The 23,950-nt window shown below is 43.1% G+C and overlaps 1 protein-coding gene across 2 annotated transcripts in view; it reads left to right on the plus strand.

Annotated features, from left to right (window-relative positions):
* Nucleotides 1–23,950, plus strand: part of KCNK10 (potassium two pore domain channel subfamily K member 10) — a 118,760-nt gene that overhangs the window by 54,325 nt on the left and 40,485 nt on the right. For both annotated transcript variants that reach the window (XM_045554634.1, XM_045554623.1), the window contains exon 3: nucleotides 17,598–17,715. In XM_045554634.1, the coding sequence (XP_045410590.1) occupies nucleotides 17,598–17,715 (118 nt within the window). The remainder of the gene's footprint in view (nucleotides 1–17,597; nucleotides 17,716–23,950) is intronic.

The raw sequence follows: 23,950 nt of genomic DNA on the forward strand, positions 1-23,950 counted from the left end.
GTAGGAGTCTAATTGCATTTATACATGTGGCGAAATGTGTTGGGATCCTTTTTATTTAGCTGTAATACGTATAGTAACCTAATAGGTGGTCTGAATTGAATCTAGTATCACACTTGAATTTTCCTTCCTTAGACACTGAGAACTCGAGGAGAAGGGACCATGTTTTCTTATCTCCACATCCATGTGTGGTCCCTGCATTGGTTTGCATCCAGTTATTGCCCAATAGATAGATGCTTTTGGGGTGAGATATGAAAGTAAATCTAGAACATTGGTGATGTCACAAGATATCTGAGCTTATTCATGCATTTGTTGGTTAAATTCAGTATTTCCGTATTGCCCATTCTTTGAAACTCTCCTTTATGAAAGAGCTCAGAGGCCAGAATGGACAGGGTAAGGGAGTGTGGATATCTTAATTCTGGTGCTGCCATTAAGACCTGCATCCTGTTTTGACCTCAGGGATTCTCTGGGAAATGAGGCGAGTGTGTGTGCATATGGGTGTATATACATTTAAGGATATTTTTATAACAATTAAAAAAGCTACCCCTTCTTAGGCACCTATTATGAGCCAGGCACCTTATACCCATTATCTCATTTAATCTTTCCGACAACACTCTAAGTTGGTAATCATTATCCCCATTTTACAGGTGAGGAAACTGATGCTAAAAGAGGTCGAATAACTTTCCAGCCACCCAAGTGGCAGAGCTGGGATTCAAAGTGAAGTCTGTCTGGCTCGACACTGCCTTGCCCAATGAGTCTACAAGCCCTTTAAGTAGGTCTTGCTTTATAATAAGCTCCACTCTCTCTTGAACATTTGCTTTATGTTCAACACTCTTCCGAATTTTAGCAGACAAAAATCACTGGACTCCCTAATGGAAGCATTTCTCTGTTTTTTCCTCCTGTACCCCTCGAGTATCAGTGCTGGACCTGGGATACTCCCCGATCAATCTACTATGATTTAAGGATTTATACTGGTGCTTATCTGTGGTCTTTCTCATTACATAGGTTAAACAGGTTTCATTGCTAAATCTGTGTCAGTCAAGAACAAAATCGGTATGTTCTGCCCTTCAGTTCCCTGATAGCTTCATAAGGACGAAAGTGTCCACACGTCGGGCCCAGGGAAGTGTTCTCACACTGTGTGCCTCTGAGCAGCATATCCAGTGCTCACGGGAAACACAGCATTTAAAAGTAATTTGTCTTCCCATTCAGAAGGGTTTTCAGTGTGCTGGGTTCTAAGGCAGGTGAAATAGTATTATTATATCTCACCCAAGTCTGAAAGGAGGGACTGGTGGGTAGAAAATAGACTGATGGCATTTATTTGGCCATGTCTCTTGGCTGGATTGAGTGAAATTCTCATAAAGCTAAGCTGGAAGGTGTGATTCACATTATTAATAACAAAAACAGAGTATCCAGGATAACATGACCCCCGTAAAATGCCCAGATGGCGTAGAAGAGCCATAGCTAGGGATGGATTTCTGACAAATTAAACCACTTTATGGAATACTGTGGGGCTCTGGAGGAGGCTGTTGGGCCACTGTCCCTGAAAGGTGAGGAAAGATAGAGGGGACTGTCTCATCCATCCATCCATCCATCCATCCACTTACTCTCCGAATTGCTACTGAACTGCTGTACCAGGTAATATGCCAGGTGTTGGGGATAGAAAAGATGATACACCTTGAACAAGTTCCTAACCGCTCTGCGCTCCGGTTTCATTACCAGTGAAATGTGGCTAAAATCCTCTGCCCTTAGGGTGTGGAGAGGATTAAATGTAGTAATTCATGAGCAAGGCTTTAAACTGTGCTTGCCACAGAGTGAATGTTCACAAAAGGGTAGTTATCACTGCTGCTGCTGCTGTTAGTATTATTCAGGGAGCTCAGAGTTTCAAGCAGTGGTTCCTAATGTGGCAGGGTAGCGTGGAGAGGGTCGCCTCCAGGGGGCATTTGGCAATGTCTGGAGAGCTTGTTGGTTGCCACAGCTGGACAGGTGCTGCAGACGTCTAGTGGGCAGAGGCCAGAGACGCTGCTCAACTTCCTGCAGTGCACAGCATAACCCCGCATCATGAAGGGTTGTCTATTCCCCCATGTCCATAGGTTGAGAAGCTCTGGAGGAAGAGGCACATAAACCAATAATTAGAATTCGTTGGAATAGAGCTATTTGAAAGATATGAAAAAATAGGAGCCCCAGTGGGGCAAACAGAGCTCAGGGAATATTTTGTAGCTATTTATCTGCTTTTTAGTCCACAGCTATTCCACAAGGAATAGAGAAGAAATTGGGAGAATATTGCAACATCATGGGTGACAGATGCTAAGACATAGAGAAAAGGCTACATTTAAGAGAGTTGACACAGAAAACTTGAAAATTACTCATTCTCCATTCATCAGAGATTTCTGGAGTGCCAGCCATGTGCTCCGTTTGCCTGCCTGTTCAAACAGAGGCCACCTAGGCCCCGCATGGCCTGAAGCCCCCAGACTCTGGAGTTAACCTTCCCGTGTTAAATCCTTTATCACTTATGGGCTGTGGGACTTGGGCAAATATCACAGTCATCCCTGGTCTCTGCTTCCCTTCTGCAAAATGGAGATTGTGATGATAGTGACTACTTGTTAGGGTGGTTGGAGGATGAAACAAAAAAGCTCGGTAACTTTTAGCTGTTGTTAGTGCTGCAGCTTATTTGTTAGGGAGGGAAGAAAAACAGAAAGGAGAAAGCTCCTACGTTATGTGCATCCTGGAGTTGTGCTCAAGGGAAAAAAGAAGCTTCTGAAATGCCCTTCAGGGCTGCACATCCTAAGCTTTCTAGTTGACAAATTTTGCTTCTGCTGTTCGAGTGCAAAGTACCCTTCACAGAAATTGCTCCCCCATGGATAGGCTGAGCTGCTGCTACCATAATATTCTGTCTTCATGGCTTGAGCTCAGGGGAGCAGCATAGCAGTTTTCTATTTCATTTAGAGGGCCTACCCAGCCACCCAGGTAATCATCTTTATCCTGAGCTTTGGGAGAGACTCAACCTCACATTTATTAACACTAGGGCTGGCTTCATCGATCTTTGTCTCCCTGCTTGTTCTCTAAGTGGTTAGAGACACAGTTCCAGAGAACCTTAGGGACCTTGTTGGGTTCAGGCAGCCCTGAAGGAGCAGGTTATCTGGCCGCTGGGGTGACCATTGATTCCAAGGTATGACTGAGTGAAAGGGCTTATGTCCCCAATGCCTGATTGCTGTTTAAGCCCCATTCAGAAAGAAGGGTCAGGTCCCTTTAATAATACAGACCCTTCTGGAAAAAGAAGACAATGACACTAATCCCAGTTCCACTAGGACTGAGTTGGGTGTGCTAGGGCAAGCCACTTAACCCGAGCTGGGGCTCAGCCGTTCAGCTCACAGAGGACACATGAGATCCATACTTCTCTGGAATCTTACCCCGGAGATATGAGAGAGTGTGCAGATGATTGTCACAGGGAGGCTTTCTGCAGAGCTGGTGTAATCATAAAAAATATCAGTTACCATTTATTGGTTGTTTACTTTCCTGTTTCTGTTCTAAGTGCTTTAGTCCTTGCTCATTTAACTGTTGCAATAAGCCTATGACTATCTTTCTATCGTCACCACCCCATTTTATGGATGAGCAAATACATTCCAAGAAGTTAAGTGACTTATCCAAGTCCACACAGCCAATAAGTGGTTAGAGTGGGATCTGAGTCCTGGGAAGCCAGACCCCAGAGCCCACCCATCTCCCCACTGTGCTGTGCTGCTCACTGTGTCGACCATGAGTACCCCCCAACTATGCTTGGGCCTCTTCTTGAGGCTTTTACTCCAAAGACTGGAGGGAGAAGTTGAAATGAGTTGGGAAAGCTGGGCTGTCTGCCATGGAGCCGTAGCACTCCAAATGGGGAATTCCACAGAGGGGGTGTCAGGAGGAGAAGGTGCACGTGCATTTTGTCAGATAGACTTGGTCCCTTAACCCTACTGAGCCTAAGGCTTCTCTTCATATTAAGAGGATCAGACGGTTCTTCTCATTCAGATTATTGGGAAGAGTGGAGGAGATGACCCACATACAGTGCCTGGCAGAGTGCCTCGCCTGTCACCGGCATTCAGGAAATGCTATTTCCTTCCACCATCCGTCTTTCTTCTCCAAAGTGAATTGAATAGACAAAGATAAGCATACCTGGAGTACTTACATTTCTTCGGCAGTGGAACAAAGTAAATTAAATGTGTTTTCGAAGGTAGAGTTTCCATGAACTTGATTTGACAGTCACTCTGTCCCAAGAACTTCCCTGATACTCTCACTTACCACAGTTGCTTACCTCCCTGTTCCCAGTGCAACTGTGTCGAAGCTTCTGCACTGACTAGTCTTGGGGAAAGCCACAAAACATTCATCTTCTGTGATCCGCAAAGAATGAAATTGTGAGTGGCTTTACTGACTGACGGGGAAGGGAAGAATGAGTGCTTTAGCCTGCAGGGATGATGATTTGCAGTGGTCGTTTTGCAGGATGTGCATTCTTGGACGTTCTAAGACGGACGAATGTCTTCAGTGGAACTCGTGGGGTCACATGGCTGTCGTTTCTCCTGGTCATAGCCACATTGAAGGGAGGGTGTTTCAGGGGAGTGGGTTTAGTGTTGGATGAGGTGCCCACCAGGGAGGATGTGGGATTTTCCATTCTAAGTGCCCAGCCGAAAAGCAAACAACAAGGATTTATTCCTCTCTCACTGGATGGCATTTCTGGGGGCAGGTTGGTCTGTCCCCTCAGATTGAGCAGGTAGATTCCTTCACTGCCTAGCAGGCTGACTTTTCCCTGGCATACTTCAGTCCCTGCCTCCAGCAAATGACTTAACTTCTCCAGACCTCGAAATGGGCACCTTCTGTTCGTGGTAGTCGCTGTCTGAAGAAAGTCCTGAAGCTTTCATCTGCCTGGCATGGGCTAGATCTGGAATCTCCTGGAGTGTGAGCCTTGGGAGACATCTCTTCTCATCCTGCTACGTCTCCTCCTCCTTGACAAGTTCTGTGACTTTTTATGTTGGCGAATAGGGACTTCGCCATTGGTTTTCACTTTATGACCACTTAGGGATTTTTATCCTTTCCAGATAGAGTCTCCAGTGCTTTGCTCAGTACTTGGACCTTAAATGGTGTTTGATGAGTACTATTTGGCACCATTTATTATTATTATTTTTGATTAAAAAAATTAATTTTCACCATCTAGGGGATGGACACACTTGAAGCTCTGATTCGAGGGGAGGAGGGGGGACCAAGGACAATATACATAACCTAAACTTTTGTACCCCCATAATATGCTGAAATTAAAAAAAACAAAAAAAATAATTTTTTAACCAACATATTTAATATAACGATTGTGACAATTGTACATATTTATGAGGTACATAGTGATGCTTCTATACATATAATGTAGAGTGATCAGTTCAGGGTAATTAGCATCTCCATCATCTCAAATATTTATCTTTTCTCTGTGTTAAGAATATTCGATATCCTCCTTCTAGCTGTTTGAAACTATGTATTAATAATATTGTATTAACTATCGTCATCCTACAGTGGTATAGAACACTAGAACTTATTCCTCCCATCTAGTTGTAACTTCATATCGTTTAACAGATCTCTTCCTATCCCTCTTTCCCCCTTCCCTTTCCAGTTGACATCATTTCTTTCTTTTCTTTTCTTGTTTTGAGACAGAGTGTTGCTAGAATGCAGTGGCATCACTGTAGCTCGCTGCAACCTCAAACTCCTGGGCTCAAATGATCCTCCTGCCTCAGCCTCCTGAGTAGCTAGGACCACAGGCACATGCCACGATGTCTGGCTAATTTTTCTTTTCTTTCCCTTTTTTTTGTAGAGATGGGGTCTCCTCGCTCTTGCTCAGGCTGGCCTCAAACTCCTGAGCTCAAGCAATCCTCCCACTTCGGCCTCCCAGAGTGCCAGGATTGTAGGCATGAGCCACTTTGGCCCAGTTGACACCATTTTTTAAACACTGACTCTGTGCAGGCTGGGTGCTGGGGAGTTTGCAAGTATTACTGAGCCTCCTTTGGCTCTCCCATGATACCAAGAGGTGGCCACTGCTACTGCCCCATTTTACAGAAGGTAAAGCTCTTATGTAGCTAGTGGCAAAAGTAGGACTTGAATCTAGCTAGATCTCTCTGTACATCATACTCTCTCCTTGGGTTGACACAATGGAGTTAGAGACTACATAACTGGATCAAGACAAATGCCTCCTGACTAAGGGAGAATCCACTCAAAAGATGTAATGAGAAAGCCCCTCTGTGAGAGTCAGTGCTTGCCTTCTGACACAGAGCCCCCATCCCTGCCCCCTCCCTGTATTTGTGACCTTCCCGACACACAGAGAGAATCCATAATGAGGTCCGGGTGCTGGATGGATGGCCTCTGGCTTACTAACTCATTTCATTGGCTGTGCTCATTGGGTCTGACTCCATTCTGCTGTGGTTGAGGAGAATTTAATCTAAGACATACGCAGCTGAGTGTGAGGACCGGGTACCATGCTGTGGTCCTGGGTATGGACCTTTGATGTTGTCATGGCAACCAAAGCTGCTCTACTGCAGATAATGGAGAGGACTAGAGGTCATGAGCTGCCAAACCATTCTCTCCAGAAGCAGATGTTGGGTAATTTGCATGACCCATGAACATTTCCCAAGGCTGTGGCATTGCCCTTCTGCCAAGACTCAGATCACTCACTTGCTCACTCACTCACTTACCTTGCTCACTAACTCACTCGTTCATCCATTCCACAGATTTATTGATTGCCTACTGTGCTAGGTACTGAGGGGGACATAATGAAGAAAAGAGAGACATGGTCCCTGTCCTCTTGGAGGTTATAGCTAGAATGACCGAACATCCCAGTTTTCATGGTTCTGGGGAATAACTGTTAAGAGTGCTCCTTTCTCTCTCAAATGTGGCCTGGTTTGAAAGATAAAAATGTATGGTGACCCTACTTCTAGGCAGTGGGAGAGACAAACCTTATGCATGTAACCACACAAATAAGTGTAAATAAAACCTGGATGAAAGCTGCAGAGGAGAGGGAGCTAGAGCCATGGGACACCTGGGCAGGAGAGCTGACAAGGGGGCCAAGATTCCAGGCAGAGGGGGCTGAGCCAAGGCCTGGGCAGGGGGAAGCAATATGTGATGTCTCGGGATTAGAGAGAGGTAAGCAAATGTGGCAGAGGGCATTTAGCAAAGGGAAGTTTGCAGGCAGTTTGGCTGCAGACAAGCAGGGGACAAACTATGTAGGGACTGATTTTGGATTTTACCCTAAGAGCATTGTGAAGCTGCAGTTAGGTTTAAGCAGCAGGGGGCATGATTTGGTCAATCAGTGCATTGCCATTTTGGTCCCTCATAGAAACCTAAAGAGTTTTAAGGTATTTATTCATTCATTCGTTGAACTAAACATTTATGGAGTGACAAGTGGAGCACTCTGCTACGTGTTTTGTTCTGGATCTCTGAACTGATTTATCCTCAGTGGTGCCAAAACTCAGCTCTTGGGGAAGGCGTCACGGGCCCTTCATGTTGGGTCATGCCCTTCTTGGCTCCATGGCATCAAGCACTTCCATTATTAGACTTTATTGAGTGACTGTCACTTTTCTCAGCTGTCCCCTTCCCACGGCTGTGAGGTCTTTGAGGTTGAGTCTGTGTCTTCTATCGATATATCCCTTGTGCCTGGTGGCTAGCCAATAAAAGATGCTTAAGATTTGAGGAAGCAAGGAATGGTGCTTTCTTTTTTATCTGTTTTGAAGACTACGAGCCCTACATGTAGTACTTTCACAGAAGTGAAGCAGAAAATTCTTTTGTTTCTGTGTAATACAAGTCCTTTCTTTGTGGTTGGGTTGTCTGTAGTCCTTCTCTCAACTCATCTTTTTGTCTTTTTCATGTGTGAGCAGATTCCCTGGGTATCTGTAGAGATCAGAGCTTTACATATTAGGAATGTAAGCATTTTCAGGAAAGCAGTTTGCTGGAAACTGTGGCACCTGAGACATTCGTGGAAATCCTTGCTGTGACTTCAGAGGGCAGAGCCAGGTCAGTCTTCTCTTTCCCTGCCCTGGGCCATTCCCTATTTCAAGTAGCCTTTAGTCCAGGAAGTTTAGGTAGCAGCCCAGGCAGCAGGTGACCTCTGGTGAGTGCAACTTTGAATTCTTTGTGCCCAAAGACACAGGTCTGAGGGGTGGAAGCGACTTCTCCTGGCTGTTGCCTTGAATTCAGAGGAGCTGCCCTCTCACCAGCAAAGCGATCACACAAAAGATTGTGCAGGGCCTGCGAGATCGGGCCCGCAGCCGCTGGCCTGTCTCTACAGGCCTCCACTTCATTATTATTTTTGTTTTTAATCCCTGGGGTTATTGATTCCATCCACTGGTGAAGAAGATCTAAAGCTTTTAAGCTAGAAATTAAAGAGCTAATGGAAGGTGGCATGCCAGTGGAAAATAAGTTTGCAAATGAGAATTCAGTGTTTCAAAAATAAAAAACACCTCCCACAAAAATAAAACCAAAACTCAGAAATGAATGCTGCTGTGTCTACATTCCTCTACAAATGCACATGTGTTTGTTCACATTTAAAGTGTTGCTGTATACATTACGGAATAATGAGATTTTGTTGGTGTGCAGCTTGTACAATTATTCTCATTACTTATAATCAAATGTACTCATTTAGATAACTAATATCTATTGAATACCTGTCATGAGGCAGGTGCTGTTAGGCTCTAGTGATTAAAAAATTAAAAAATTTAAAAAAATGAAAAAAATAAAAGAAATGCAAGATGCCAGCACCTTGTCTTCAAGGAGTTTGTAGTCCAGTATTAATTATATCGCTAACTAACACTGGCATAGTGCTTACTATGACCAGGGACTGCTCTAAATGCTTTGTATGTACTAACTCATTTAATCTCTACAATGATCCTTTGAGGTGGGGTAAGTAACTGAGGAACACAGAAGTTAAAAAGCTTGCCCAAGCTTAAGTGGGAGGTAGAACTGAGTTCTGGACAAGGCAGTCTGGCTCTAGAATCTATGCTTTTTGACTATGATGTCTACTCCTGGGTTGGAGGGACCTACTTGTCTTGAATACTTAGGGTCTAGTGTGATTGGTTCTAGAAGACAAAGAAGCACTCAGGTCCCTAGTCACAGAGCAGGAGTCTCTAACTCAACCTATGGGACCCCTAAGAGGACCTTCATTCACCTGCAAATAGACTACAGAGTAATGATTACCTCCTGGTTGTCCTCTAGAGGGACAGGGCTTTGTGTCTTAACATCAGGTGTTGGGGCTGGGTCGGTCAATATATTCTATTTAAAATCGAAGTACTTGAGTTATCATCCAGGTTTGCCATTAAGAGTGGCTTATTGGTTTATATGAGAACATTTATTTTTCCTTCCTTCTCGATGGGGATGGGCAGAAGAGATGAAAAGCTTGCTGGTGCAGATTAACTTTACTGAGGAAGTGAGGGTTTAACCTTTTGTTCTTTTAAAAATGGGGATGAAAAGTTCAAATTCTGACTTTTCAATACTGCCTTTTTTTGGTAGAAGAAGGTGACACAACAGATGAGCTTTAGAAAGATGTACAGAGAGCCACTTGTAGGAGATAGGTGGAGGCTAGAATTAAAAGAGAGGACTTTTAACCAGCCTCAGCCACACCACTTACTAACTACTGTAATTGCCGACAAGTCACTTCTGTTTTCTGCTGTCTCATTTATAAAATGTGAGTACTAATAGGATCTACTATTGTAGGGTTTCATGAGGACTGAATAAGATAAGTAGGCAGAGTCTGGCACATTGCAAACGCTGGCAACTATGATTGTTTTTATGAGTATTCTAGAACTTTCCTTGAAGTCTCCACTTCCTTCTCTGCCCCCTTATCAAACTGTGCTCATCAGAGATGTCCTAGTAGTAGGTGCCGACTCATTCTCTAGGGGGCCACAGGAAATGAAATATTAATTTGGAATTCATATTGAGCACTTGAAAGCAATAAGGAGTCCTAAGTAAATAGCTGCAACAAAGAGAAGATAACAGAAGAGTCTCTTTTTCATGATGTTATTAATCATCTATTAAATTTCAGGCTTTCTCCAAGGCAGCGACAATGGAAGGGATAGTAATCTTTCATTTAGGTCACACTGCAATGAATCAGAACTCCTGTAGCTACTTTTGTAGCCCAGTAAATTTGTTTTATAGAAATTGGATAGACTCATCTTTAATGGGAATAATCTCAAGTGCAGAGATAGCGGGGCATAGATCACGCATTCTCCTCAGGACCAGGGTGATTTTTCAGCATCACTTGGCAAATTTGTTATTCGGCCTGTGGAGGTTGAGTCCAAACTGCGATGAAAGGGTGGCAGTTAGTTCGTCTGAAAGTTTATTGATCATATCAAAGTTTACACATATATCACTGCTTCCTTAGTGGACTTGGTGCTTTCCTTGCAGTTTAAAATGTCTCTTATTTCATCCTTCCGTGCAGTCAGAGAGGGAATTAATTCTACATCATAAGGCACAATTTGGAAGGTTAAAAGAGCTCCCCCAGATATGTCTCGGTCCTACTTGACAATATTTAGATAGATTAGTCACTAGTGTATACCCCAGGTGCTAATGAATTGAGTTTTAGAACGTTCTTGCTGCGAAGGATTCACTTATGGTAGCAAGGACAGCTAGTTTGTCAGACCATAGGCCGTGGATGTGCAGGATAGCTCATCCTGGGAGCAAGAGAACTCACAGTCTGCGGACGGATGCTCTGCTCACCCTGCCCACTCTGTAGGTGGCCTCCACTTTAGATTTATAACCAGGCCATCAAGTTCTGGTTATAAGCCTGCTGCCTGGTTCCCCAGGGACCCGAGGAAAGACTAATATTTGCACATAACCGGATACTTAGGGCAGCGGGAAAATAAACACCATTATAATATTCACCCCCGCACTGAAGGTGCCTCTCTCTTTGCCTTTTTTATGGTCCGACCTGCTTTTTGTGGGAGGCTCTGGGGTGGTGTGGCCGTGAGGATGGCTGCTCGACTGTGGCAGGTCCGCTCAGGCCAGCACAGGCCCGACTGCCGCATCACTGTCTGCCAGGGTGGAGGCCTTCACGTGTGCGTCAGCCCCCTTTCCCGTCCCCTCGCCCTCTCGCAGACAGTCGAGCTGTCCCAGCCCGGGTGTGAGCCAGCCCGTCCTCCCCAGAGGAGGGAAGCTGTGCGTCTGAGGTGGAGAAACAGAAGAACGCGGATGGAAGAGCAGCTGCCTTCCCAGAGTTTGGGATGGCGATCTTCCTGTTAACAATTCCAGTAGCATCGATTGTCACCATTCTCGGTCTCCTGTGTCCCGTGGGGATGGTAGCGATGCCTGTCATACAGGGTCATGAGGGCTGAGTTAAATCTGTGCTCTAGGAAGTGCCTAGAAAGGATTCCTGTTGTTATTAATGTTACTAGCTAAGAAATAACAAGGCACAGTGCCTCAAGTCCTATGTACATTTTTTTTTTTTTTTTTGAGACAGAGTCTCACTCTGTTGCCTGGGCTAGAGTGCCGTGGCGTCAGCCTAGCTCACAGCAACCTCAAACTCCTGGGCTCAAGCGATCCTCCTGCCTCAGCCTCCCGAGTAGCTGGGACTACAGGCATGCGCCACCATGCCCGGCTAATTTTTTCTATATATATTTTTAGTTGTCCAGATAATTTTTATTTCTATTTTTAGTAGAGATGGGGTCTTGCTCTTGCTCAGGCTGGTCTCAAACTCCTGACCTCGAGCAATCCACCCACCTCGGCCTCCCAGAGGGCTAGGATTATAGGCATGAGCCACCGCGCCCGGCCCTATGTACATTTTTAAACAACCCTACAAGGAACATATTAGCCTCTCCTTTTGTAGATGAGGAAACCGAGGCTCAGAGAAGCTGAGTAACTTGTACAGGCTGAACATTTCAGCTTTATCCAAGAACTTTCTCTGTTGCAGGAGTAATATAGGAGGTGTTTACACTCTCTACCTCTCCGTAGGGAAGCAAGACTTTCTCGAATGGGCCACAGAAGTGCTTTGCTGGGTGTGGCCCCAGACTTCCTCCCTGACACCCTCCTATAGTCTGAGGTGCTAGGATATGGCCTTGGCCTTGGACATAAAGTTGCCTTTCCCCCAGCCACAGCATATTCACTTCTGGGGCTGTGAAATATTTATACGTGAAGTACTTCTGAAGCCGGAGAAAGGAAAAAGCAATTGTGGTAAACAAATTAAATATCGTCTTTCCACTTCGAACCTGAGGCTCTTCCGCCACGAATGTGTGAGCAGGTGGAGAGATGTCGCTACCCTGCTGCTGGGGTTTTGAATCATTAGAGGCATTTTTGAGCGGTAATGAACATGATCCGCCAATCGCCCTTCTCACAGGGGCTGTGGTTTTCCTTCTGCCCGTTAATGGCTGGAATATGCTCACTTTTAATACACTTATGAAGCCACTTTTCACAATCATGCCCTCACCCTGCCTTAATCCCTGGCTAAAGATCTAATTCATAAATCCCTTTGCTGACCGTGGCCTCTAGGGAGTAAGAACGTTTTAGACACACGCAGAGCCACTGTTGCACCCTCAGGTGAGGTCCCTTCCTTTTGTCCCAGGGGTATAATCTATTAGCAAAATGACCACACGTCCTGAGTTACACCTCTGCTTGGTCTTGGCATAACGGTTAACAGAGCCCTGGTTGGCACCATAAATCAAATGGTCACCTAGCTATTAATGGCCATGCATACAGCACGAATCAGTTGTGTTCTTCAGTCAGTCTGAGACAAGCTGAGTGATTACTGCTCCACCTTTGTTTGTCTCTCTTTTTGGTGCCACACAAGGGAACAGAGAAACAGATGATCTCACCGAGTGCACAGATCATAGGAGAAAAGCCGCAGACAGTTAGTGGTCCCCTGTGGGTCGTCATTCATCCTGGTGTAGCACTGACACTCATGATGGTATCACACACTGTCTGGAGCAGTGATTCATGTAGCCTGGCGTTGCCGTCTGGGTGGAACCTGGTGGGGGGAACGTGGTGGGGGTCCTGTGAGGGGAAGAGTTACCTCCCCCTCCTCCCTCCCTTCCCATCAGCTACAGACCCGCCTCGCCTTGTCGTAGGTTGCACTTTCTCTCTTACACCTTTCAGGTGGTCCTAATGCATGGTGTGAGGGAGTGAGGAGGAGGGAGAGAGAGGGGTACAGATTCTTTTAGATCTTGCCCTCTTTCAAGTCAGCTCCCTAGCTCTTTTTTTTTTTTTTAAATAAATAAATGATTATAGTTTTCTTTGTTGGGTTACTTTTGTGTTTGTCTGATTTTTGCAAAAAAGTAAAATGTTTTCCTCTTTCAACCTCTGGGAAGATTATATGTCTAAATCTATTATTTCAGTTTGTTCATTCCTTTATTGTTGGCTTAAGCATTTGCTCCTGAGTCATTTGCTGGGTAGCTGGGTTGGTGCTGGAAATTCCAAATTAGAGGCTACAAAGGAAATTCAAGAAGGGATGGAATTAAAATTTAAAGTAATGCCCTATTATCTATAGTATATTATCTCTCTCTCTCTCTAATTATCTGACTGTTTGTATTTTTTGATCCTTGTAAGACCTCTCTGAACTTGATAATGGTTAAACTTGTAATTGAACAAATGATGCTCATCGTGTCTGAGATTGTGGCTTGAAACGATGCTGACACTGGTTGAACCTCTACCCTGCAACTTCTTTTGAGCTAAACTGCACACAGCTCAGTTGTGCCATTTCATTATCTATGTACCCAGACATTCCTAATGGATGGGCTTATATTTACTTGGGCAGCTTGAATGCAGAGGAAAAACTTAAAAGCAAATGCATTTAATTTGAAAATGTTTTGAGTTCAAACAATTTAGATAATTAAAAAATACTTAAGTAAATTAATAGGAGTTAGAACTATGAACTCAATTAGAATTATTGTTACTGAGTTAAAAATGATGCTACTTATTTAAGTGGTAATAATCAGTTATAACCTGAGTTTGTTGATTCATTTTCATTCTGGTTTGTTTGTTTTTGGCAGAGTTTTTCTGACCCATAAGGTCTAGATAGAATCAAAGTCAATCCTAGCACTGAGGTTTGTCTAAAGCCTTACCAGGAGTTTGGTCACTTGTTGGAAAGCTAATTTTTCTCTTTCTCACTTCTAGTTCTACATCTTGCTCTCAATGAATTAGTTCAGATTATCAATGGTGGCCCCACGGTGCCCGTATCAACTTTTATATATAATTTCCACACAATTCCTTCCCCAAGGCTTTTGGGTGTGTTGCCCACTTTACTGAAGATTTACTGGGGTCGGGGGTGCAGGGGAAGGAATTGACATCACAGTTATAAACCAGTTGAAATCAGCTACTAGACTGAGCTGCTCTTCAAAGCCCTGGGCATTGCTGCTACTGAACGTGCACCTCCCATCTGTCAGTTGACAATCCTTTTTCTCTTTTCCTTTCTTCTCTTCTTCCTTTTTCAGCCCTTTCTCTGTCTTTTCTCTGCTCCCCTGCTCTCACCATATAAAATCAACCTTTTTCTATTTTAATTAATTTATTTTTAAATTTTATTTTTAATGCAGAGCAGTTAGTCTCTCACCAGCTCCAACAGCGAAATGAAGTTTGGTGTCTATACTTGCATCTTCAAGGAAGTAGTCTATTTAGAAATTATCCCTTGTAAGACCTCTTCTGCCTAAATTCTTGGACCATGGCTGTCCTCCTCCCTCATCTGTCTGGAGGTGAGGACTGGGGTAGGGGAGGTAGAGTGTGTTCTGGGTACCACGTGTAGAGGAAAGGCAAAACTACCTGCTTTGGGCCAGGCAGGGTTTGAATCCTAGCCTCTCCTCATCCTGGCTGTGTGACCTAGGATAGGTTACTGAACTTCCCTGACCCTGTTTCCTCATCTCTAAAGTGAGGATAATATTACTTTCTTGCAAAGGATAGAATGGAATAACACACAAGTTGTGAAAACGATAAAACGGAATAACATTTCTAACGCACCTGGCGAAATGCAGGCACTTAGCAAATGTTCGTTTCCTTTTCCTTTCAACGGATAAACACTTTCCTTGAGGATTACATATGTAAACATTAAATATTTATCAATTGCATAATTTAGGAAAAATGAAACTTGAAAAGGAACCATACTTCGGATTTTTTTATGAAACAAATGAGCAGCCTCGTTTATCTGTCGTGCCAGTCTGTATTTTTTATGTGCTGCGCTGGGTCTGCTCATGGTTTTTACCTGCAGTTCTCAGCACTGTGACACTTGAGTGGACCTGAACTCTTTGCAGTTCACAGGAGCTGTAAATATTAGGTGTTGATGGTGTGATTTGGGGCAACCTAAGTGACTGAGGCCTAGAGCTGTCCCTGAGGCATTATTTCCAGGTGGGCCCATCAGAACTGAATAGGTAATAATGAAGGTATGAACACTGGAGAAGGCTTTGTGGTTTGGTCTGGTGGCGCTCAGACAGCACAGCGAAAGGACTCGCCATCTGTCTCCCTCTAAAGCAGAGCAGAGCATAGTCCTGGATGAATATCTGACTGGTGTCAGTTAGGCCAGTTGAAACCACTGGCAAAGCCAGTCTGTACACATCCCAGGCAGCCAGATTTTAACACGTTGACTGCCATGTGAGTTGTATTTAACTCAGGCTAGTTTTGAACCCCGGGCCACGTGAAGCAAAACCCTGTAGTTGGTTCATGAAAATCTTACTTGTTGATGTTCTTATTGCTACAATTAATATTGACAATTTAATTCCAAAAATGTGGATTGCATTGCACATAACTCATGCACAGAAAACAATAAAAAATAATGAATTACAAAGGATCATTTTGTTTTAATAAAACACAGTGGCCCCAGGGAAAAACATTTTTTTTCTAGTGTGGCAGTCAGTCTGTTAAATTCTGGGGTGTCAGGGACTGTTAGGAATAGCGGCTGGCTACAGCCATACATATTTCATGCTCTCTCAGAGGCAGAAAAGAGTAGGCCAAGAACTTGATAAAAGGTGTTTTGTTTTTCCTATCATCCAGTCAATTTATCTATGGGTCTGCCAAATCTAGCCCACAGCCTGTTTTTGTACAACCCCTGAGCTAAAAATGGTTTTTGAATATTTAAAGGGTTATTAAAAAAAGGCTTAAAAAATATTCAACAGAGACCATCGCCGCCCATCAAGGCTAAAATATTTAATATCCGGCCCTTTATGGAAAAAGTTGTTGATCCCTGGTCTGGAGGATTTGAAATATTTCAGATTAATGAAGGCAAAATGTAACAATGATTGATTTTTTTTCATTTGTAATCTGATTTTTGATAACCACTATATGCCTGTTTTAACAAAAATAGGCATTACTTATAAATATAATTACAGTTTAATATTTGTGCCTTACTCTCTCTACATAGGGTTATTCCAACTTAGCTCAGGGAGTGGAGTCCCTATTTGTTGTTGAGAAGTAGCTCTATGTCTGTCACCTCCTCTCTGAAGCCCCTACCTGTTGCTTTCTGACCAGCTGACAGCTGTGGACAGCATGTGTTTGAGCTGTCGTGACAGCTCTTCCTCCCTCTGCCCTGGCCTGAAACAGGATGGCCGGGGCCAGTGCGGGAAGAGCTGCGGAGTAGTTTCTTACCTCATTCTGCTCATAATAAAGCTGGGGAAGAATTTTTAGCAGTATATTTAATTGCAAAATATGAGCACAGGGAAGGGGGCAGTTGTGTGGCTGCAATGCCCAGACTGAATGCCGGAAGAAGCGGGGCCTGAGTGAGATCCTGACGGATGGGCATGGTTTGCAGAAGGGCGTAAGCACAGGTACAGAGGTATAACATGAGGGGACATCTCATGGAGTGTCCTGCCCAGAGTGGAGACTTTCATAGCAGGCTGAGAGGAAAATGGGTCAGCTTGCCAATTTATTGGAGATTTTAAGATATATGGAATTCCAAATCTAGGAGTCATTGAGGGGTCACTGAAGCTTATTTTTAAAGAGAACGATATGTGTGTGGGGGGGTAGGGGAGTGAATTGACAGTCATGAAATGGGCAACTATTTGTTAAACCCTACATGGTGCCTGGCATTGGGCTAAGGGCATGACATGGACCATCCCATTTAATCCTAATAACCGTTGTGGGAGAAGGTATTATCCCCACTTTGCAAATGCAGAAACCGGGCTTAGAGAGGTTCAAATACCTTGCCCAAGGTTCTGAAGTTAAGAACAAGCAGAGCCAGGACAGCCTTACCTGGGAGCCCAAGCTCTTAATTCCTGCGCTGTCACAACAAGCTCAATGTAAAACATTCTCACAAGATAGGAAAGAGAAGAGCGAAAAAGCAACCAAAATCTTATCTTCCAGAAATGACCACTTTGAGTGAGCATTCTTCTAGACCTCTTTTTATACACACATACACAATATGTATGCATTTTGCATAACCTGGGCCTTCAAACTATATAAACGGCATCATATTCTATATCCTAGTTTTATCCTCCCACTTAAAACTAATTTGATAGTTTTCATAAATGGGTGCATAGTATTAATATTTCACTTTATGATGGTACCTTCATCCACTTAACCGTGTCATTCTAGATCACTGCAGGTTCTTGAGCAGGGGAATAATTCATTGGAAACTTTCTTTTTCTTTTTATAAAAAAAAAACCTTTTTAACTGAGTCTTATGTTTTTCCCCTTTCTTTGCAGCATGCCCTTGATGCTGACAATGCGGGAGTCAGTCCCATAGGAAACTCTTCCAACAACAGCAGTCACTGGGACCTTGGCAGTGCCTTTTTCTTTGCTGGAACCGTCATCACCACCATAGGTACCCATTTCTTTGCTGGTATCTTTTTCTCTGCAGGTCACCCTGAGTAATGGCCCCCGGTCAGTGTTGTGGTCCTCATAGAATACACCATAGTTTGAGGTCCAAAAGAAGCTTATGAAATACTCTCAAATGAGTGCAGTAGTTGTGGCGGCTTTCGGTAAAAGACAAAGTAGCATGAAGTATCTCTTTTTTTCAGAATGGAAGGCTAGCGAGCCTTTAGTTTGAAAGAACCTAATGAAAAGTTGAGTGTAGAAAATATGAATTGGTCTGTTGAACTCGGATTGCTTATTTGAGCTCAATTTCCTTTTTAAAGATTGCACTCCTTATTCGTGTTGTATAGGGAAGAAGCAAAATATTCTACCAACTTTGCTGAGAGAAACAGCAGCAGTCTCTGTCTCTCTCCCTGTTTTTCTCCCTTCCTCAAGACAACCACTTTCATCTCTTTTGATTGATGATTTTGATATTCATCCCCATGTCTTTAAATATCACATGTGTGTTACCACTTATGGACTTTTCAGTTTGGAGGATTATTTCTTGACTTGCCATCGTGGAAGATGAGGAGTTAGTTCTCTCTTCCTCCCTGCCCCACTGCAGAAGGGCTCTCTTCTGGTCCTCTGTTTTCCCAATACAGTTTAATTAGATAAAAGCTGAACATTTGCATTATTTTGACTAGGTAAATGCTCTTTGCAACTGATCATATGTTGAACTATGGTTACTTCTTTCCTGCACTCATTTTTGTCCTATTTTATTTGTGTGTGCCTTTGTTTCTGATACTTGGGGAGTTTTGTATTTTAGTCTCAGGGGTTAAGTTTATAATTATAATGGCATAAAATAACCTTAGTGTTCTATTTGTTAACCAGGATGTATTAGGTCCCTATTATAGGTGATGACATCTCTTCTCCCTTTCCTTCTCCACCATACAATTTTAGTTGACATCATCTTTTGAATGCTTACTTTTAAATGATTAAATATGGTTGTGTTTCTCTTATGTGATTTGTCAGCTTTAAATAACTCTGGGCTCTCAGCTATTACATAAAATGCAATCAGTGAACTTAGCGTCTCAACTTCTTTTCCCTCTCCTGCTATTTTTCATTGTATCATTCTATATACAGGCACACCTAGTTTTACTGCATTTTATTGTGCTTTGCAGATATTGCATTTTTTTTTTTTTACAGACTGAAGGTTTGTGGCAACCCCTGAGAAAGTCTATTGGTGTCATTTTTCCAACAGTATGTGCTCACTTTGTGTCTCCGTGTCACATTTTGGTGATTCTCTCAATATTTCAAACTTTTTCATTATTATTATATCAGGTGAACTGTGATCAGTGATCTTGGATAGTACTATTGTAATTGTTTTGGGGCACCACAAGTGCCCCTGGATCAAGGAGTAATTTCAACTTTCAAGTCTTATTATTTAGGAAATACATTTTGTAAGGCTATAGCTGCCATAGTGATTCCTGTGTTGGACCTGGGTACCTTCTGGAAAGGGTTTACCATTCTTGATGGCATTATGAACATTAGTGATTCATGGGGGAAGGTCAAAATATAAATATTAACAAGAGTTTGGAAGAAGTTGGTTCCTAATCTCATGGATGACTTTGAGAGGTTCAAGACTTCAGGGGAGGAAGAAACTGCAGATGTAATAGAAATAGCAAGAGAATTGTTAATAGAAGTGGAACCTGCAGGTGTGACTGAATTGTACATCTCATGATAAAATTTGAACAGATGAGGAGTTGCTTCTCATGGTTGAGCAAAGAAAGTGGTTTCTTGAGATGGAATCTACTCCTGGTGAAGATGCTGTGAACATTGCTGAAGTGACCACGAAGGATTTAGAATATTCCGTGAACTTAGGTATCCCATTTCCAGATCTGCTGAAAATGAGGTTGAGGGTTTTCTGCGCCCGACAATAGTGAAGTGGCACTGCATTAAACATTCTCATTCTGCAGCCCGAGAGACACACAGCAGTCATCCGTCCATAGCAATGATGGACGGCCATGGAGAGGCCCCTCTGCTCTCCCCAGAGGGCAGTGGTCCCCAACCTTTTTGGCACCAGGGACTGTTTTCATGTAAGACAAATTTTCCACGGATGGGGGGCAGGGGATGGTTTTGGGGTGATTCAGGCAGATTACATTTATTGTGCACTTTATTATTATTACATTGTAATATATAATGAAATAATTATACAACTCACCATAAGTTGGGGACCCCTGCCTTAGGGGATTCTTTCATTAAAATCTGTTATACTCCCTGGGAGGAACTCCCTGCTCTACTGCTCTCTAAGGCCCAGCCATGGCTACTGAGAGATTCTTTCCTCTGATGCACAGCTTTGACAATCAACTTCCTCTTGGTGCAAGTTTCAGAGGCTAAGGGCTGTTTTAGGTGCAAAGATTTTTGTTTTTGTGGCATGGATGCGGAGAGACAGGAACACTCATACACTGCTGGTGGGAATGCAAACTAGTGCAACCCCTATGGAAAGCAATATGGAGATACCTTCAACAGATTCAAGTAGACCTACCATTTGATCCAGCAATCCCATTATTGGGCATATACCCAGAAGAACAAAAGTCATTCTTTAACAAAGACACCTGTACCCGAATGTTTATAGCAGCACAATTTACAATCGCAAAGATGTGGAAACAACCCAAGTGCCCATCAATCCACGAATGGATTAGTAAACTGTGGTATATGTATACCATGGAGTACTACTCAGCTATAAGAAATAACGATGATACAACATCTCTTTGGTTCTCCTGGAGAGAGCTGGAACCCATTATACTAAGTGAAGTATCCAAAGAATGGAAAAACAAGCATCACATGTACTCACCAGAAAACTGGTTTCCCTGATCATCACCTAAATGTACATCAGGGAAGGATACCAATCGGATATCAAACTGGGATGGGGGGAGGGGGGAGGGGATGGGTGTATGCCTACATGATGAGTGCGTTCCACACCCTCTGGGGAATGGTCATGCTTGAAGGTGCAGACCCGGGGAGGTGGGGGGGGGAGGGGATGGAGGTATGACTACATGATGAGTGCCAGGCGCACCGTCTGGAGAATGAGAACAGACACGCTTGGGACTCTGACTCGGGGTTATGGGTGGGACATGGAAAATGTATATAACCTAAACTTATGTACCCCCATGATGAGCTGAAATAAAAAGGAAAAAAAAAAAAAAAAGATTTTTGTTTTTGTTTTTAGGCTTAGCCTTCAGGGCCTGTGTTGTTTCTAAATTGGTGAAATCAAGAAATTTATGTGCAACAAAAAGATTTGGTATGAAAAAGAATTGTGATTCTTATTTAGAAAGCCCCCTAACCTAATTATTTGACATACTAGGCTTGGGCTTGAGTATCTGCAAATGTATTAACATCAGCTATTGCAAGTATTCAAGGTGTTCGTTACGCTAACGGGTCTTGGATCTGGAAACCTTTTCGGACACTCCAGGCCAGGGTAGGTCAGCTTAGTCCACAGACTCACAGAACCCAATGAAGGGAGCAGAGTGGCTTGGCACCATTTGGTATAAGGGCAAAAAGTGTTATAAACCTCAGCAGAACCTGAGGACATTGCTATAGTGTATCAGAGAAGACCAGTATCAAGTTAAGTTGTGTTCGGCAGTCTGCTTATTGAACTGGAGAAAAGTGTCATGCATTTTGGCAGGACTTAGTGTAAAACAATTAAAATTGAGAAAGTCTGGTCCACTTCAAAAAGCACAATTTGGAAAATTCTCTCCAGTACCCAGTATTGGATCCATAAGATATTAGTGTAGATTAAAGAAGACAGAAAAAGAAAACTCCTAATTTTCTTGTTCTATGACATGGCTTAGTTGATGGTTTGTCTGATGCATTGAAAAATATCATAGTTACATTGGAATGCACACGAATGGTATTTCTTGTGTCACCTTGTTAGAAAACCAGGGACTTGCTTTAATTGAACAACTAGTGTTCATTGACCCACATAACATTATGTGATTGAGGAATGGTGGCTCCATTTACCTAATGAAGAATATTTGATAGGTAATATTAATATTTTCTGCCCTTTTTTGTGTGCTTACATTGGAATTTTTGAGTTTGTGCAAATGACTCTTAGTCCTTGGCTTCTTCTATTTGGTCTCCATTCACTTATTCACCCCTGTCCTGAGAACCATATCCCTAGCTGTCCCCTTCCTCACTCTCGGCCCCCAGGCCTCAGGAGAAGAGTCACCTTGTCTAGACTAAGAAGCCCAGTGCCTGGCCACAGTCATCAGTTCAAAGATGGACATATGATCTGGGTTAGGCGCTTTTGCTTGAGCTTTGGAGGAAATGACTTCCTCTTTTTCCTACTGGAGGTAAATCTGGAAAGAGACAGGGCACTGCCAGTCATTTTCTTCCCTTGATGGATTTCTCTGCCCAGAAGTCACCTAGCAACAAAAAGACAGAGTAAAAAAAAAGGGAGTAGCAAATAGGGTCTTGCCCACATCCTTTGACCTCTGGATGGAGCTACCCATGAAGTGTTAAGAAGTAAATGTTAAATCTCCTTTCACTTATTGGGGTCAGTGTGTTTTCTTTTGTTGCTTAAGCCACTCTGTGCTGGATTTTCTATTACCTGCAATAGAAAAGGACCCTAACTAATACACATGGGTCAGAGCTCATCGGAGGGCCAATAAATATCCTTTGCCCTCCACTGCCAGGGCCTGACCCTGCCAGCCACTGCAGCTGCCGTCTCCCACCATCTTTGGGCCATGGATCTTGATTTAAAGTCTTGGGCAACGCCATCCTATTGGATGAGGCTCTAGTTTCATATGCCCATGTCCTGGCTGCCTGGGAGGTAGGATGCTGTGTCACACCAATAATGTACAGGATGGGGACCTTTCCCCCAAATCAAAAGGAAGGTTGATACTGAACAGGAAACTACTACAAAACAAGCATGCAAACAAAAAACAAATAAAAAGAAAATCTAACTGAGAAAAAGTCCACTTCAGTGTGATGGTGCAGTGTTAGCACTAGAGATTGGATCCCTGCTCTATTCAATTTAGAAAAAGCTATTTTTCTCTCTTGCTCTCTCTCTCTCTCTCTTAATTGAAAAATAATGCAGTGTAAGCTGAACACAATTTAATTGGCTAAATTTTAACTCCAGAGTGAAGGGTCTTTATAAAGTCATACAGTTGGAGAATTTCAAAGAAAATCTAGTACTACATAAGTAATAATAATGAGGTGTGGAAATAATTGTTTTTCCAGTTACTTAGTGGCAAATTCATTCATCGCATGTGATAGCAAGGCTTATAAAAAAACTCAAAGCCCAGTAATTCATCCAGTTCTTCCCAAGGAATTTTCTACTATTTAGAAATCAGGAAAGTGGAGCTGCTACGGCCGAGGAGCTGTGTTTTCATTAGTTGTGAAATATACAAATATTAGCCTGTTTGCTCACATTCATAAAATTTACAACATAACATTGTAAACATTTCCTCATATTACTAAAATTCTTTGAAAAACATAATCTTTGATGGTTTCCATTAGATCTGCTATCCGAGCTATAATCACATGCTGTTGGGGGCTTAAGCTGTTTCTGCTTCTGAATAGCGTGGTCTTCTCTGGTTGCTTCTGTGGAAGAATTCCCAAGGGATTGCTTTGTTAAAGGGTGTGGACCTTTTAAGGGTTCACCAGATTTCTTTCCAGAAAGACTCTCATGAGAAGCTTGAGGTTATGTACTTTTCAGACACAAAAAATGTGTTCATTATTTATAATGTGTATAGCGAGATCTTAGAAATAATAGAGTCTTTTCTGAAAAGCAGCAATATTCCTTAGTATCAGAGGTCCCTTTTATCGGAGAATATCAAAGCACTTCTTTTTACAAAAGCTTTTCTTGTACTGAGACACACAGAAAGATTTACACATAAATAGCAAGGGGAATACGTTCAGGCACTTCTCCAGACCAGTAGCCACAGTAGAAGGAGGACCAGCCTCTGCTTGGTTTTTATCAGGGATGCACTGCACCTTGTCCCCTTTCTCAGTAACTAATTCTGATGTGAGAAAGTCCCCACCTGCCTTTGATTATTGACTCTGCTGGTGGGTCGCCAGCAACTAGCTTTCCTAAACTGGAGGTATGATGCTCACTCTTTGCAGGGGCTCCACAAACCATCATTTGCAGAAAGGCAGCAAGTGATCACGTTCTTACCAATACCTGTGAAATGTCATTAGATTTTAGTCTTTCAGGCATTTGCAGATGGAGTCACCTGGCTCTATTCACATCAGAACGAGCTCTT

Source organism: Lemur catta, chromosome 1, assembly GCF_020740605.2.
Source record: "Lemur catta isolate mLemCat1 chromosome 1, mLemCat1.pri, whole genome shotgun sequence".
NCBI classification, from domain to species: domain Eukaryota; kingdom Metazoa; phylum Chordata; class Mammalia; order Primates; family Lemuridae; genus Lemur; species Lemur catta.